We start from the raw sequence: 17,882 nt of genomic DNA, 5'->3' as shown, positions 1-17,882 counted from the left end.
ATTTAGCCCTTCTTTTTTACACTTAAAAAAAACATACATTACAAAACATAATGTAGAGGATTTCATAGATTCCACTGAAATTGGTCTTTTTAGTATTTAGAAACCAGAAAAATACAGGCACTCATGTACAGACACACCCAAATACATACACAATACACAACCTGTTTGATGAAACATGAGTGCAACCAAGACCAAACCCAGCTGCAATGTTCAAAATGTTTTTCCAAAGATGAAAAACATCAGTCCATGAATGACAGCCTCAAACACTGAACAACACAGCCTTGAACAGAGCAGTAGGTACACTCTGCATCCAATTAAAATTACACATCCCCACTGTCAATGGGAGTGAGTGCATTCAGTGCTCTTTATATATATGTGAGGGAGGACAGCACAGAGTGAGCCTGAACAGCAGTGATTACAGTCAAGTTCATTATGTGAGACTGAAAAGTGTGCAAGGATGAATGCCTCTGCTGGGGGGATGGGGTAGTGGTGGAATAGAACAATGTTCTTCTCATGCCTTTCAGAAAAAGGGAAAAGAAGATAAAACCCCACAAAACATTTAACTCCTAACAAACATTAAATTGATCTCTCAAATAGAGTTTCATAGTAAAATAACCAGGTCTTTTGATGGAGTAACAGCCATCTGTTAACTGACTTGTGCTTATTAGAAATGGGAATTAGGTGTTAAATCTTAGCCTTTCACTTCTGTCAATTATCCTTTGGCAGGGAGCAGGTCCTCTCTTTAAAACAACACACTGGGCTCTGTATTCATGAGACTAGGCAAGTGAAAGCACAAATTTGGGGTGAAAGAGCACATAACATATAATGGCTGCAGTTATTTAATCAACTAAAAGTTAAGGCCATCATGTATCCTACAATTGGTGGAAGATTATACTATTATTAAGAATCACCCATTACTCATGTGCTTTTTTGACAATTTGATTCAAGGCCAAGGACATTAAGAGAATTAGGACCAGGAACAGCCCTGAACCATTTGGGTTTGTACATGTCCAATAAACCTTGAAGTAACCGAGAGTTTTTCTTGGTTACACAGCTATAGAGCCCTAAATGTCTATACATACACTGACACATCATATATACACTCTAAAGTCCCAAACATGCATTGAAAACTGTCCCCTGGTGCTGTTTGTCAAGTTCTTTACCATGTATGGCCCTCTGCCTGAGGAAATGAAAACATCTGCCAATGTGTTAATGTGTTCACAAGAATGTGTTTACGGACACGCACAGGCCCTCAGGACAAAACATTATGCATACTACAGCATGTACCATGCTGACCATGCATAAAAAAACATTTAATTCTTCATGGGCTTTCTTATGAAATTTACATTTTGTGTGCCAATAACGAATATTAATCAGGCTCCATGAGAAGCTCTTGAGAAACGTAACTAATGGAGAAGTAAATGATGCAAATTATTACTGAAATTTCAAAAGTGAATCTACCACAAGACAAAATACTTCTGCTCAGTGCAATTTCTCCAAAATCACATGCTGAACATACTGCGCCCCAGGGTCCAGTCCTCCACTGGTTGTCTGCTGACGGCACATTCCAGCTGCTGTGGCCAGGATGGCGTCCCGGGTCCTGGGGATATCCGTAGGGTTGGTCATTGATGCGCTGACGGTGGTAGATAGAGGAGCAGGGCGCCGCCGTACAATCCTGTTCTGTTGCAGGCTTATCATCCGGATCACAGAAAGACTCGTCCACTGGCTGGTGGTAGTTAGAGCAGACCACCTGCCTGCTGTTCCTTCCTATGCCACAAGTCACTGAACACTTGGGACATGGAGGAGAGAGGTGTTAAACATGGAGGTCCAATAATGTAAAAAACTAAACAGTAATTTAATCTTGAATTAATTCAGACTCAGCTACATGGTCTGCAATGCTATAAGAATTGTGTTCTAGACTGATGTGGTCTGACGTGATGATGTGATGTATTTATTCTATACTTTCTAAATGTGACAGTATCTTGACATTTAATCTCTGCATTCCTTTTCCCAAGGCCTCTTCCATTCATTTCTTGAATGAGATTTTTATGGGAGATTTTCCAGGTTCTAAAACAGCCCTAAGTTTTGGGAGTGTTGTTTTCATTGATTGCTCCCATATACATGTATTGTCCCATATATTGCTTCCTGATGTGATGTGATACACCACATACCGTGAATGGGAATACAACAGCAGTAGAAATTAGCTTAACATGGCATGAATTTCACGAACTTAAGACCTCACATATTTCATTTAGGCTCTTAGATTTAAAGAGGACTTAATTTCACACGAACACATGATTAAAAGATTGCGACAGTATCACTGTAAATCATCCCTGGCTATTTAACTGCCAGTTAGACAATCCCCAGCCCTGGTCTTTTAGAGACATCATCAAAAGATTTGGCTCTCTTGCCATGTCGACATTCACAAATCAATACTTTACCGTCCAAGATCACGACACAACCAAATGGCCATCTTGTTTCAGGGTGATTTTCACATTGTTGGAAAAATGAACTGTGAGTGATTACTGAAAGTCTCCAGAGTGGAAAACATCTGCATTGACTGGACACAGTGTTGGATGTTTAACTCACAGGAGACCACTCCCCGGCACGCCATTGGCCACAGGGGCTGAAGCAGGCGGAGGACTCCGGGGGGCGGGGCAGGTGGGCACAGTGTGATTCGTCAGCCACTCCTCCCTGGGCATCTCTGCAGCTGACATAACGTGCCTGTTTTCCCCTGCCACAGGACACCGAGCACTGGAGAACATGCGGATAAATAAATATTTAATATAGATAAATATTTGTCTTATGTGGAATTTTAAAAATGTTTGTATCATGCGGTTTTTAAGTGATGCCATTAAATGCATTCTAGTTTTCAAAATTATTACAAGGTAGAGTGCGACAGTTTAGAAAATGCACCACAATGTTGCCATGTAAGCTGTGCCATACTATTTTTGCAAAGTGGCAGACCAAAATGGTAATGAGATATATACTGTATGTAATATATATGATGTATCTATAGATTTATAGCATCTGTAGAAGACATATACTCGATATTTTATAGTAAGTGACATTGGTGAGCTGGAACAATATTTACCTGAAAGTTACCCAGTGCCCCCTTGTTTCTTAAAAAATACATTTTTGATCACTTCCTTGAGAAGATTCCCACCACAATGCAAATAGCACACTTCAAAAAAGTTGTAATATCTTGTTTGAGGATGATTTATATCATATATGTTTTCTACGAGAAATCATGTTATTGAGCACAATTTGCATACGGTTATTAAAGAAGTGGTATTATGCTCATTTTCAGGTTCAAAATCTTATTTAGGGGTTGTATCAGAACAGGTTTACATGGTTTAATTTTCAAAACACACCATATTTTTGTCATACTGCACATTGCTGCAGCTCCTCTTTTCACCCTGTGTTGAACGCTTCGTTTTAGCTATAGAGTGATACATCTTGCCTCTACATGATCTTTGTTGGGAGTTCCACATGCGTAGTTCCTAGTTAAGGACTACTAGCCAATCAGAAGCAGAGAAGGGCGGGTCAGTGAGAAGCCGGTAAACACAGCTTTGGTTCAGCTGTATATGTTGACGACCAGCTTGGCAACATAGACTGGAGAAAGAGTTTCAGAGTGGTGAGTTATTAATCTGTAACAAATGTATCTTTCATCCATAAAGTTTTAACTGAGCTCTGTCTCTACATCACAGTAACAACTTTATGTCCACTGACTGGAGGGTAGCTAGTGTTTGGAAGGGAGAGGAAAGGTGTGTGCTGCAGCTCAGTGTTTTTCCACTGGTGTTTTTGAGGGCGTGTCGGACTAGCTGCTTGGCGAGCGTTATATGATGCGCATTTTGCTTAAGGGAAACAGCTGGACTATAAACGAGCTGTTTTCCAGCAGTTCAGAGCAGAGTTTTCTGTGGGAGATGGAAACTCCCTTTGGGCTGGACTTTGGGCTTTTTCACTTTGCAAACCTATTACATGCACAAAAAAGATATATAACTCAATAAAGGAGAGGGGAAGTGCCAAAAAGCATAATACCACCTCTTTAAATTTGTTTCAGCATAAATAGTCTTGATCTGTCTTTTCTGCTCCTGTTTTTTTTACCGGAGCTGACAAACAAACCTGCATTCACGTTTGTTTTGTTTTTGTTTTTTTGATGCTAGTAGGTTTCTCAAGACTTGTACAATAATTTGTTGTTGTCTGTAGAGAAGGATTTTTTGCGGTTCAGTAACATCTCCAGTCATCATGTGTCCATGTTATAAGAAGTAACAGACATTTCTAAATGTAACAGCAACATTTTTGGATGAAAATCATATTGTGGATTCTTTACCTGGTGTCACAAATAAATGTGTTAATGATTTTCTCTACTATTACTTGTGTCCTGAAATGACTCCCTAATCAATTTTCACCTGCTTATAATTTAAAGCTGTACCCCTGCCATCTCAATGGGACATCACGGTCAACATTTTTCAGGGGATGAATACCTAATGCAATCAAATGGCTCCAGCTTAAATAGGCATGTTATTATTCCTCTCATATCAGTGACACTCCAAATAGGATGGCAGGTCCGCTGTTTGGGGGAATGTGTATCTGTGCATGTATTGTGTGTGTCTGTTAGACCACACTGGCGCTGGCCTCTTTGACATGTGAGCTCACACCAACTTTCAGATTGGCAGACGGGGTTCAATCTTAGAAACCATAGACTTGTGTTTAGATGAAATCTGGTTTTCATTTGCGACGAGTAACAATGCAAAGTATCACAGAGACAGAGGGGCCTCTCAGCCCAGACAGTGGAGCCTGTGTGTGTGTGTATGCGTGTGTGTAGATGCAGCAGGGGGTAAAAGAGTCAATGCCAAACAGGATCGTGGTCCTGTACAGTACGTACTGAAAGAATGTTGGGATTTACAATAAAGTTGATTATGTCAACCTTATATTTGAAAACACACATGCATGAGACTCATCATTACTAGTGTGGTTTTCCTCTATTAAATACACAGAAACACACGTACACACAGATAAACAACCTTTTTCATCAGTTTTCTCATTTTTAATTCTTTGTTTAAGACAGGGTCTGATTCCAAAGCCCAGTAGATCATGCCCCTCAAGCTATACACACACAGAAAGATGAATGAAACAGCACACAGGTACAAAAACCGCATTGCTTTTGTATATTCTTTTGGACTGTATAAGGTTAACCTACCGACTGTAACGTGTTCTGAAAGACCAAATAAACCCTACTTGTTCCTTACCGCAGTCCAGGAGCCGTATCTCCACTGAGTCAGGAGCTGAGCAGAGTTGTCAGGAAGTGGTGTGCTCTGTGGCAGAGAGGACCATGGGCACGCATGCATCTCACAGTCCTACAAAAAACAATCATGCAAATAGGGTAAAATTAGTAATTATCGAGAGTCATATATCACTACATTGCAGTGGCGGGAGTAAATATGCCAAGAATATTTCTAAATACATTTCAGAGACTCCCTTGGATGCAAAGATCTAGAACATGTGCTCTAATGACTAAAATTGTCCAAAAGGAACAGGGTTAACGGTTATAGACAAATAACCACACAAAATAAAAAATGCTTGAAACATAAGGTTATTTATGTACATTATTGTGGTTAAGAATGTCTCAAGCTGTTAGTTTAGTACCATTTCAAAGCTTGTATATCCACCTAATACAATGTCTGTCCATATTGTAGTGACCTGATCTGAGACAGATCACCCATCCGGAGACTGAAAGGTCATCAGTTCAACACTCTCTGTCCATCAGCGTCTAAGAGCCCTTATGGTATATACTTGAACCACTCAGGTAAAGTGTGCTGCAGCCTTGTAGTCTTTGTCCACATTGACACTGGCTTGGACTTTTGGTCAACGCAAAGCAGGACAAGCCAACATTTAAAGAGACTGCAGACGTTAACTAGGTTGCAATGTTTGCTTCACTAAAGTTTGTAGTTTATAGGTCATACGCTTGATTTAACAGCATCGTCGAAGAGTGGCGATCAAGGATACTTTGCAGGTGAGTGGAGATGCTCTTAATTTAAAAAAAAAAAAACATTGACAAGAGCTCTCCCTGGCTACAGCATCAAAATAACTGAATGAATGTGGTCACTCACTGAGCTGGAATCAGAATCAGAGTGACCAGTAGATATTTTTAGGTTCAAATCTCACTGTACAAATTAAGCCAGTGAGATTTAAAGCTGCACTATTTAATTTTTTTTATAGTAACAATGGATCAAATAACTATGAGTAATGTGAAAAGGGTCATTCACAGTGACAAACTCACTGCGAATTATTATCACTTCACTCTACAGTTCAGCTCTACGAAGGATTTTAGCATTGTTTTGGTTTTCCGGCCCACAACTTTAGTGTTTGGTTCATTACTACCGCTCTCATTAACCTGCTGCTGTTTTCACTGAAAATGTTCTTATCAACCTACTATAATCTCCCTGCCCAGCACGGCAACGGCAGACTGGCAAACTTAGAAACTAGCTAGTAAACATAGGGTATACTTTGCAGAGTAAGTGCCAGATATTTCTATCTAAAATATATTTCTAGCTAAAAGGAATGTGAGTTTTGGACTTCCAGCCAGTATGGCAATCAGTTGTAGTTGTGGATAGAAAAATGAATCCAAATAAATACTCATGTCGCTACGTGTCTTCTGGATGTTTAAATAGATAATTGTTTGCCAAAGTGATAACAGGCCAATGTTGTGTTTACAGCTTGCCCTGTAGCTTCCAAAGTGGCCATAAAAATCACTTAATCCTGTGTTAAGTTGGCTTAGTAGTGATACTATCTTGTAGGATTAAAGGTTAAAACAACCCTGGTAGCCAGGTAACCTATTCCTTGGCTCAACAGTGATCTAAATCTGGAATGTCTGGTTGCAAGATTCACAGTAAAGTTGCGCAATATTACCAAAATGTGATATTGCAATGTTGGTCATGAATATTGTGATAATGATATTGATTTTGATAGTCTTAAACATAGGGGGGGGGGGGGGAGCAAGTTGATGGGCCCTGTTTCTGATACGTTTCACCTTTAATCTCTGTTGTTTTGTTGTCCCCATCCGTTTTAAAGCGGGCTCTTAATCTAACACAACTAAGCCACACAGCTATGGACGCATCTCTCCACAAAAGCATGCATAGTATCTGCAACATATCGTATTGCAACATGATATTTCAATAAAGATATTGAGTCAATATATTGTGTATCCCTAATTTACAGTAATCAGCAGTTATTTTATGTTAGCGGAAGCATATTCTGAATTGTCCAAGAGGGCCCTACTAAACTTTCAAACTTATTGTAAACATAAAATCAGGGTGAAAATAAATGTTAGCCAACATACTCATACTTGTAAAAAATCCAGGAAGTGAAATTTCCAAAAAACAATTGAGCTTTGTGTCTTGTTTGTGTCCTGACCTCAGATATGCATAATATATGGCATCTTCATTCAATCACGTATGCACGATTTAATGCTGTAGGTCATTTTTGACTTGCATTTTATTTATTTCCCCAAGAGAAAACCAGTGACTCTGGGACAACTAAGACTGAAATTTGACTGTTGAACTTTTGGTTATTTGAGCAGTTCGGAGTGTGTAATTATTTTTTTTTTTACCTGACTGTCTCTCGGCCTCGCCGCAGCATTGCACTCTCTGTCATCTACTGTGTCCCCGTAGTCCCCCGAAACACACCTAACGGCTCTCATCTGGTAGCCATGGCCACAGGTCACCGCACACTGAAAGACAAAATCACACAGACACATACACACACACAAACACAAGAAGAGAGAATCCCAGTCAACCACAAGTTATCTCAATCTCTATCTAAGTACGTCAAGGTTGTAATCTTAGATGGGGCTTCTGTCAAGGTTCAGCTCAGCAGAGCCTGGGTAAGACTCTGACATGCATGCACACATTTGGACACATGCGTTCACACACATACCCACAGTCTCAACTCGACCCTTTACCCAATTCTTAACTCACATACGAGGTGATTTGACCACATTCAGGTACAATAAGAGTGCAGAGGTAGTGCCACAGGATAGGTTTATTTGACCAGCAAATTATAATTACATAGGCATTAACCAGCCAATATATTCCAGCTCTGTAAATACCACTATCTGACTTCAAACAAACACGTGTGGCGGTATTAGATCTACATGTATAAACTAGACTATGAATGGCCAAAGACACCCATTCATACATGTTTCATTCAATTTGTGCTTTATCCTAACAGGGCTACGACTATACAGAAACAGTTGGAAACTTAAGACATTTTAATGTATAGGAACATGTGTATGTGTGTGTGTGTGTGTGTACTGTGGGTCAGGTTTAGTCTGACAGGATATGAGGGCAAAGTGAAAGCACCGTGGAGGAAATGGCAGCTGGAGTCAGAGCGCACTCCATCGTAACTTGCCGTTATATCAGGTTACAAACAAACACAGACACACACACACACTAACTTGAAATATACACCATCACTCCTACACATTACATTCTCTCTCTGTGACCACACACACATACACACACACACACAGTGTAACAGATACGAGTCACACTGTTAGACGGCAAGCCACACGTGAAAGCCATTTCCACAGTCAAACACTGCGTCAAGTCACCTCGCCCTTGTGTCTATGTCGTAGCTGTGTGAATGTGTGTGTGTGCAAGTGCGCGTGTGTCTGCAGGACTCACCGCTCCCCAGACGCCGACCTGCCAGGACGCACACTCAGGCAGCTTGCAGCTCCCCACAGCAGGAGGTTTGCTAGATGGGTCGCAGAAGTGCTCGCTCAGCTTCTCCTCCCCAGCTCCCATGCTGCAGGACACTTGTCTGTGCCTCATTCCCTTCCCACAAGTCACCAGGCACTGGGTGAGGATGGTGGGTGTGGCAGGGTGTGAGATGATGGTGGAAAAGGTAGAGAAAATGTAATCAACAAGAAATTGTGTGTGAGTGTGTACATTTGGGCATTCAAAATCAGACATTCACCTGTTAGAAAATACATTTACAACCTTTAATACAAACTTTAAAATCATCATTTGACCTTTCAAGGTAGGATTTATAGGAAGGACTGTCTTGTTGTGTTGCACTGGATGTGGCTAGGTATAACTTAATAACTGTATTATGTCATTATTATTTCATGGCAATCTGGTCCACCTCCTGTATAATATTACACACCCCAGACTTTACTATTAACCTATGTCAGTGGTGAGCTGTGCTGAAGGATGGTTTTCTGACAGTAATTGTATCAAAGTTTGTAGATTTATGCTTTGTAGTCCCCTTCTCGAGCTTAACAAATATGTTTTTCAACCTTCTTGCTGCTTTTGGAAAGTGTTGCTGTGTGTGTGCGCATGCGTGTGAGATGTCCCCACCTCACTCCACTCGCTAACAGTCCACTTCGGACAAGGCTGGTCGTTGCAGGTTTCAGTGACCACCCTCTGGTAATCGTTGCACTCTCTGTCCACCAGCCGTCTACCCAGGTTGTTTATACAGTAAGACTCTCTGCTACGGCTTCCACGTCCACATGTCTTAGAGCACTGTTTACAAGAATAGTTTAAACATGTTCAGCCCACTTACACATGTGTTAATCTATGCTGTAATTTCTCCAATAATGAAATGATTATGAAATTATTATTAGTGAAATTGTACCTGTGACCATGTGCTGTACTGCCAGCTCTTAAGCAGACAATCCCCGTGGCAGGGCTCTCTGGTCTGAGGTTTGGCAGTGTCTCCACAGGCGCTGGCCTCCATCCTCTCACTCTGTCTCTTCATCAGGCTGTACTTCATACACTGAACATCCAGGCTGCGGTAGCCTGGCCCACATTTAGCAGAACATTCGCTCTTTCCAGCAACATGCCACCTGTGTGAGAGGGGAGGTAGACAAATGGTTGCCTGTGTGTACTCGGTAGATTTTTCTTGTTTGTTTTTGGTGGGTGTATGTGTGTGTCTTTGTGCATTAATGCACACCTGACTTCACAGTCAGTGTTGCAGGGCTCAGTAACAGCAACAGGACGAGGTAAATGTTCACAGCGTTGGTCCGATACCTCAAGGTGATCACTCTTACGCACACATACCGCCTTTCGTCTTCGCTCACCTGCACACACACAAGACGAAAAGCAGGGTTCAAATCAGACAACATCTGGCAGACAGGTCACTTGCCAAAATATCACATTTCTTCATCTTTAACAAGTCTGACCAGCTTTCTGACATCCAGTCCTTCATCATACAGCCTTATGGGTCCATGTCGGTCTCAGACCCCACAAATACATCTATTTACTGGATCCGCTGTGCACTTTGACCCACTGGGAGCCTGACTAGACTTTTTCTAAAACAAAAATTTGAGGGGCTAAGACGGGTTAAGGGCCAAGCTAAGGGGAAGGTGTCAGGCGATGTGATTGGCCGGGGTCACACTGGGGTTGCCGGGAGGGGGGTTTATCGAAAGAGGGGATGAGTCCAGAGGTGTATCCAGAGGTGTGTAAGTGATGCAAAGATCCATATCCATGTAATATGATTTCATGTAATAAAGACACATTATGGTTCCTATAAATTTCACACTTTTTACAGATTTGTTGGTGGTATATATTTCGGTTTACATTAAGAGTAGCTATGAAATGTGCATGTCAGTTGGATCACAAGCCTCTTCAGCAATACACTTTTGTTCACAATCACAATTTTTTAAATAACTATGGGCCTAAATTTACATTAAATATGTACTTATACGTGTATTATAAGAGAATTGATCCTGTTATTCATGTGTGGAGATTTGGAAGCCAAGCTGAGATCTTACCCTGACAGATGCGAGTGCACTCGAGCCAGGAGCCTGAGGGATCCCACACAAACTGCTCCCTGTGTTCCTCGATGGGTATGTTGAAGGAGTAGCGGACGTCTGGGTTGTGGAGGTTTCCCACACACAAGACCTGTGGAAACGATGGTGGGGAAGACAAGGTCGAAAGACTTAACACTGATTTTCTATCTAGCTGGCTCCATATGTCGGTGGGTGAGAAGGAAGAAAACGTTTACAGGAGGAGATGTAGAGATCGAGACTAAAGGAGAGTGAGAGGAGGCTGAGGGAAATACAGTATAACTAATGTAGGAGTGACTGACAAAGAAAACACAGTAATGAAAAACAAAGAGGAGAAAGCGTCCTCCTAATACCTGCAGAATGAGCTCCTCCTCAATGCGCTCAGTGCAGTTGATGCGCTCCACTTTTGTGTCCGAGCCGCTGTAGTCAATGATGGTTCCCTTGAAGGTGATTTCCCTTTTGAACATGGCCACCACAAAGTTCCCATTCAGGAGGGAGTTGGACTGGCTATCAGACAATGCTGGAATAAGAAAGGGCAGATAAGAATAACAAATCTGACCACGAACCATAAACAACATGGAAATCCAAATGTGAAAGAGTTCAGTGTAAGTGAAGGAATGTTTGGTTCCTAAATAAGTTTTGCTCTTGGTTTTGGGAATGTTTACGAGACATGGCATTTATCATTTCAGGCTATATGTTAAGGAAACTCTTTCCTCTCTCTAAAGTCTCTTGAGTTGCCAAACTTTTGTTCTACAACGCCATTGTTACAGGGGAGGTATGTTGAAACACTGGTGGCACTAAATTGCAGTTATTTGGAGTTAGACTGCGTGACTCTTCTTAATGACTGACATTGCAATGCAAACAAAGGATCTCCCCTGACTGCAAATACAAACAAATACACATATGCACAAAAATAACACACAGGAACACATGTATAGACACTCACACTTGGCAAACAACCACATAATGCCATAATGAACACCAACCACCTCTTTCTCTACCTCCAACAGTTCCAAGAAACATGCAGTTAATTACAATCTGAGAGTGCATGCCGAAACAATGTATGTGATTAAGTCTCTAGATGCCACAGTGTTTACATATCATTCTGCACATTGTTGAATGCCAGCTAGTCATCTTTAGCCCAAAGACGACTGTGAGGTCTGTGGGTTTTGGCAATGATCTACAGACTTTTGTTGCCATTACAAAAGCGTCAATGATGATTGCAGAAATAGAAAAATAAAAATAAAACAAACAACAAATCTTAGAATGTGCAGACCTACAGCCACCCCCCCCCCCCCACACACACACACACACATACACGCGTACCTATCCAACAGTGCACCGTCGGAGTAAACTGCCAAGTGTGGACCTGTGTTTCCAGTCCTTTTGAAGTAAAATAAATATAATACAAAATTTACTTTTACTGTCTTTTAACATAATATTACTGCAAATTTGCTTTTTTTTGCTTTTTAAAGAAATTGCCAAGAGGGGACTTAGATCCTTAAACGATAGCTACCTATCCAAGAGGGACCTCCATTGTTATGCAGTGGAACTGTCTGTGCTCATTCTCACCTAATGACTGTTTTTACCTTCAAAGACTTTCTTTGTTTCTTTCAAAAATGGATAATTTAACTTTAATGTGAGCGATGTGTAAACATTTCACCGTGATCCAAACTTTAATCACTTTAACTGAAATAAATAAACTTTAAACTTTAATTCAGAAGTAACTTTGCTGCATGCATTGATATCAAGCACTACAGTATTACCAACAAAAATTACTTGATCTAGGTTTCAAATACCGTTTAAATAATAATAAAATATCTTATTACACTAGTGCACTTATTTTAATTTTCTCTTAGGGGAATTCATATTCTTCTGTGTGGGATGGTCATTTTTATGACCTGTGATGTATGCATTTTAAAGAGTTACTTTGTATTTGCTCTTAATAACTGAATCTTAGACTGGTTTTGAATCAAAACAATAATACTTATGAGAAAATATAATCTCAACTAAGCAGTCTGTTGACACATGATTTGATAATATGCTTTTGAAACAAACTTAAAGGCTCAGCAATAGTAGATTTCCTAACTAGTATTAAGCTTCAGACTGTAAGATAAAAGGCAACCCAAATAAATGATGTCCTGATGGGTTTTCATCAGGAATGCATGGTATTTTCATGTTTGCATTAGGCCTACAGAAAAAAGGTCCACACTTGTATGGCATTTAATGACATGAGTCCACTGTTGGTTGCTACATAACGACACATGTCCCCTCTTAGATAGTATGGAGCACAGTCACACTCCAACATCCAGCATCAATAATTATTCCGCATGATTTGTTATGTTTTTGTAATGAAATATAAAGTCTCAGCTTTAATGGATGGCTTAAACATGTACACTGTATTATAATGAAGGGCTGCCCACAAGTTTGGGGAGTCATAAGTAAAACTTTACCAACTTAAACCTTCAAGAGCCTGAAGTTTGATCCTCCACCTGAGAAGCTGCTGTCCTTTGCTAAGAAATGTGTAACCCACATTACCCATGAGAAAAAGACTATTACCGATGACATGACATCCAGAGGCAAAGTCGATCCCTTGTTGAAGTGTGGAATGAAAATGCTGGTTTAGTTACAGACATGCAAGCTTAGATGTACCTGTGTACTTTATGGACAAGCCCTAATATAAAGGGCTACCCAAATTAATTCATGAAGCATTAATGTCCTGATGAGTTTTCATCAGGAATGCATAATATTTACTGGTCCGCATTGCCTACAGAAAAAAAGGTCCACACTTGTATGGCATTAAATGACAGGAATCCACTGTTGGTTGCTACATAACGACACATGTCCCCTCTTAGATAGTATGGAGCAACAGTCACACTCCAACATCATTAAATATTCCTCAAGCATGATTTGTTATTATTGTTTTGTAATGAAATATGATGTCTCAGCTTTAGTTGATGGCTTAACCATTTTCAATCTTGACACTGCATCAAAATGAAGGGCTGCCCACAAGTCAGGAGAGTCATAAGTACTTTAAGATAAATAAATAAAAAGTAGGAACAACATGGTCAGCAGCAAGATACTTTGTATTAATTTTTTATTAATTGCTAAAACATATTTATTAAGTTTTACTAGACCTTTGAAATGGTTTAGCCCCCAAATCTTCCAAATATGATATTGACCAATTAGGACATGATTTTAATCAATTTTACAATGTACTTGTTTCTTTAATCTATATTTATAGGTGTGCATTTTGTTTGTTGATTTGCATTACAGAAATGTCCACTGTTGGCTGGTATATAATGACACAATTCCTCTTAGATAGCATGAATCGACACTCACACTGCAACATGGATGAGTAAAAAGAATGTATGATTCTTAAAGAAAATTATAATGTAACCTAAATAGAATCTTTAGTTATACTTGTAAATAAGGTCTATTGTTATGTAACAAGTAATAGTTTCCAAATAACTCTCAATTAAGTCTTTTCCAACTCATAATATGTTCTTCATTCAAAGTATTGCTCATAACTAGTTCACTGGTATTTGACGCTTTTTGACCCACACACATTCCCTATTCTGAACTTGCCTCCTTTCTCCAAACAAAACATTAAAGCACAAACTTTACAACTTAAAAATTCAAGAGCCTGAAGTTTGATCCTCCACCTGAGAAGCTGCTGTCCTTTGCTAAGAAATGTGTAACCCACATTACCCATGACAAAAAGACTATTACCGATGACACATTAAATGACAGGAATCCACTGTTGCTACATAGGGCACATGTCCCTCTTAGATCCTATGGAGCAACAGTCACACTCCAACATCATTAAATATTCCTCAAGCATGATAAATAAATTTAATTAGGAAGTAAATGTCAGCAGGAAGATTCTTAATGTTCTTTTTTTATTTGCTAAAAACAGATTTATTATGAACTTTCACCAGCCCTTTGAAAGGATTTAGCCCCCAATTTTCCCAGTATATTGACCAATTATGACAATCACAGGATTTCAATCAATTTTACAATGTACATGTATCTTTAATCTGTATGTAACGGAATGCATTTTGTTTGTTGTTTTGCATTACAAAAATGTCCACTGTTGGCTGGTACATAATGACACAAGTTCCCTCTTAGATAGCATGGATTGACACTCACACTCCAGCATGAATAAATAAAAAAGAAATTGATAATTTCTAAGAGAAACTTATAATTTAAACTAAATATAATCTGTGGTTACTTGGGGTTTGAAGAGACACTAAGTTTACAAGACTAGGCGAGACACAATATTGGGTGCAAGTGTGAAATGTTAAGTAGTTCAAGTTCAAAGGCCTAACGATCATCATTGGTCGCAAGAAACCCTCCCCCACACTGCAGACAATCAGACACAGATTCTCACTGCAGACAATCAGACACACGTTCACACCCCTCACCTGCTCCAGGTCACCTCTCAGAGACAGCACTCACACTTTCTCCAGGATTTTGTATTTAGCTTAACTCTGCATTGGATGCTAATAACAGTTTCCTACAACCACAAAAAGAAAACGGTAGAAATATATGTAGACATATGTTTAGTAAAAGTGCCCAAACACCCAATTCTAATAAAAATCTGATGATGGTACAGCCAAAGAGAGAAAATAAATACAGGAGAGAGGAGATGCATGCTAATAAGCCACAGGTTTGATTAGAACTGGGCCACTGCAGTAAGAACTCATTTGTGTATGGTGCACATGCTCCTGAAGACACACGCTCATAAACTGAAAGTTTCTTGCTCTCTTCTCTCTTAACTTTGACCCTCAATTTACTGTATACTGCACTATAATGGCCACTCTACATTTTGGGTTTCAACAATACGCTTAAAAGAAATGTATGCCAGTTTGTATAGCATATTTACAAATTGGTAAGCCTGAGAGAAGTTCTCACCACTGTTAAATTATAGTATCCCTGACACAAGTGGCATGTAACACAAAATAAATTAAACACTCAATAAACACAATTAAGGCAAATAAAACAGAAGCCTTTTAACTACATAGCCTAAATACCTATGGTAGAAGCACAAAAAGCAAGGACAAATGACCAAATAATAAAAATCTGAGCAAGACAATAAGGCATATGTTGGTTCTGAGACAGGCTGTAGGTAACTCCACCACTACACTTAATATACGTAGAAGTTTAAATTCATCAGAAGAGAGTGACCTAGAATTTGAATGACTATGAATGCCTGGTTGACATTCATTGTAAGCTTACATATTAAATGATTCCCACTGCTTGTAACCTTTTCAGTGACTTTAAGCATTGTTGATCATGTGTCAGACCAATCAGAGAGACCATCAGTCTTCTTCTTTTGAGATAGATTTCCATCCAAATACACTATATGGCAAAGGTGCTACCCCTGTCCTAATAAATTTGGTAGGGGTGTTTTCATGGGTTGTTAAGGGAAATCTTGCCTATGGATTTAGAATGGGATGTCATAAAAGTAATGGTAGGTGTTGCTGTATTTTTGTCCATACTAGTGTAATAAATTAACTCCATATTATACACAATCGCTTTAAAATTCATTTGGTGATATTTTAAAAGTTATTCAACCCCATTATTTGGGGGTGTACTAAATCGCACATATGTATGGTTATTATACTAATTCTTAGTAGATGTTTTCTGGTGTAAAACACCTTATTTAGCTACTTTTTGTGAGTAGCTTGTAACATAGGGTACAATTTTCAACAAAAGTGGAGTATTGTACATCCGCTTTACAGTTTCAAAATATCTCCCACAAGACTCCAGAGAAGTTGCATTACAAAGGCCAAGTCACTGGTTTGCGATCTTGACGCCCTAACGACCATCGTCAGCAACAAGAAACCATCCCCCACGCTGCACACAATGGAGAACAATGACTGAAACTTCACAACCCTCACCCAAGATGACTTCTCAGAGACAGCTCTCAACATTTCAACCTTAAAACATTTGTGAATCACATAGGCTCTAGTCACTTAAATGTAGAGGATTCTTTTAAATCTACATCATTAACTGAAGACATGTGTAACTCTTTCTAAAAATCCACAACATACCTTCAAGCAGTATGTCTGACATGTCTACCACAGTAAACAAAAGTAAATCAAACTATATCTAATTGCCAGAAACATTTGCATTACTATGCCAGCAGTAGTTAGCATTTGATGTCTTATCCTAAGAACCAATCACTGTCCAGATAGCTAGTCAGGATGTGTATATATTCTGGGCTCCTCAGAGAAGGTGCATGGCAGTCTTTGGTGTCTTGTGGAAGTGTTGACAAGTATGCAGTTTTTTGAAGGAGGAAAACCAACTTTAAAATTTCTTTACTATTCTTACTAATCGTTTACCAGTCATCCATTTATCTATCTGTCATCTTAACGGTATGTAGATATTTCACTGTGTTGTTCTTTTGAAAAACTTTTTCATCTTTCCATCCTGAAGACCAAAGCGAGAGGTAAGTTGAACATTTTTACCAATACCCCTTGTATGTTTTCATCAAGGCTGTTTGTAACTAAACTATCAAATTTAAATATAAACATGTACATATATATATATATATATATATATATAGTATTGTATAAGATAGTATATTCTGACTGTATCAGATTGTAAGATAGTTGTTATTGTATATTGATTGCTTAGTGTGTAAATATTTTTACACCTATGTAGAATGTTACCTGTATTGTATATAGGTGTATTAGTATGAATATTATTTATAATACATAGAATTTTAACTGATTCTACTTTTATTGTATTTTATTCCTTACATTCCTATATACATATGTACACAGAAAAAAAGTACTGATAGCTTATATTGTTTTACAAAGTCACCCAAGTATCATATTGTAAAACATTTCACTGGAAAATGAGAACCAGAAGGGTTTTTCCTAAAAAGGAAGCCTTGCAACTTCACTGCATCTAGAAAGAAAAAAGCCAAATTTCAGAAAGGATTCTCTACAAGGAGAAAGGTATTAGATCAGAACATAAGATTCTCTATTCAATACTGTATTTAACTACAACTTTCTTGGTTGCTAATGAATAAGGAAATGGAGCATTGTTAAGTGTGTGCATAGTATTATACACATAT

General features: G+C 39.1%; 1 protein-coding gene across 1 annotated transcript in view; it reads right to left on the bottom strand.

Moving 5' to 3' along the window:
- The window catches only part of LOC119893536 (A disintegrin and metalloproteinase with thrombospondin motifs 20-like), a 94,902-nt gene that overhangs the window by 25,556 nt on the left and 51,464 nt on the right, over window positions 1-17,882 (bottom strand). The window contains 10 exon segments of the mRNA XM_038705754.1: window positions 1,520-1,789; window positions 2,590-2,754; window positions 5,253-5,360; window positions 7,613-7,732; window positions 8,688-8,858; window positions 9,363-9,527; window positions 9,640-9,850; window positions 9,958-10,084; window positions 10,778-10,907; window positions 11,146-11,312. Of these exon segments, the coding sequence (XP_038561682.1) occupies window positions 1,520-1,789; window positions 2,590-2,754; window positions 5,253-5,360; window positions 7,613-7,732; window positions 8,688-8,858; window positions 9,363-9,527; window positions 9,640-9,850; window positions 9,958-10,084; window positions 10,778-10,907; window positions 11,146-11,312 (1,634 nt within the window).

The sequence above is a fragment of the Micropterus salmoides genome, unplaced genomic scaffold (assembly GCF_014851395.1).
Source record: "Micropterus salmoides isolate LMB-PRFRI ecotype aquatic unplaced genomic scaffold, ASM1485139v1 Ms_hic_scaffold_8, whole genome shotgun sequence".
NCBI lineage: Eukaryota > Metazoa > Chordata > Actinopteri > Centrarchiformes > Centrarchidae > Micropterus > Micropterus salmoides.
The sequence above is the reverse complement of the archived record's forward strand: the minus strand, read 5'-3'. Positions and strand labels throughout refer to the sequence as shown.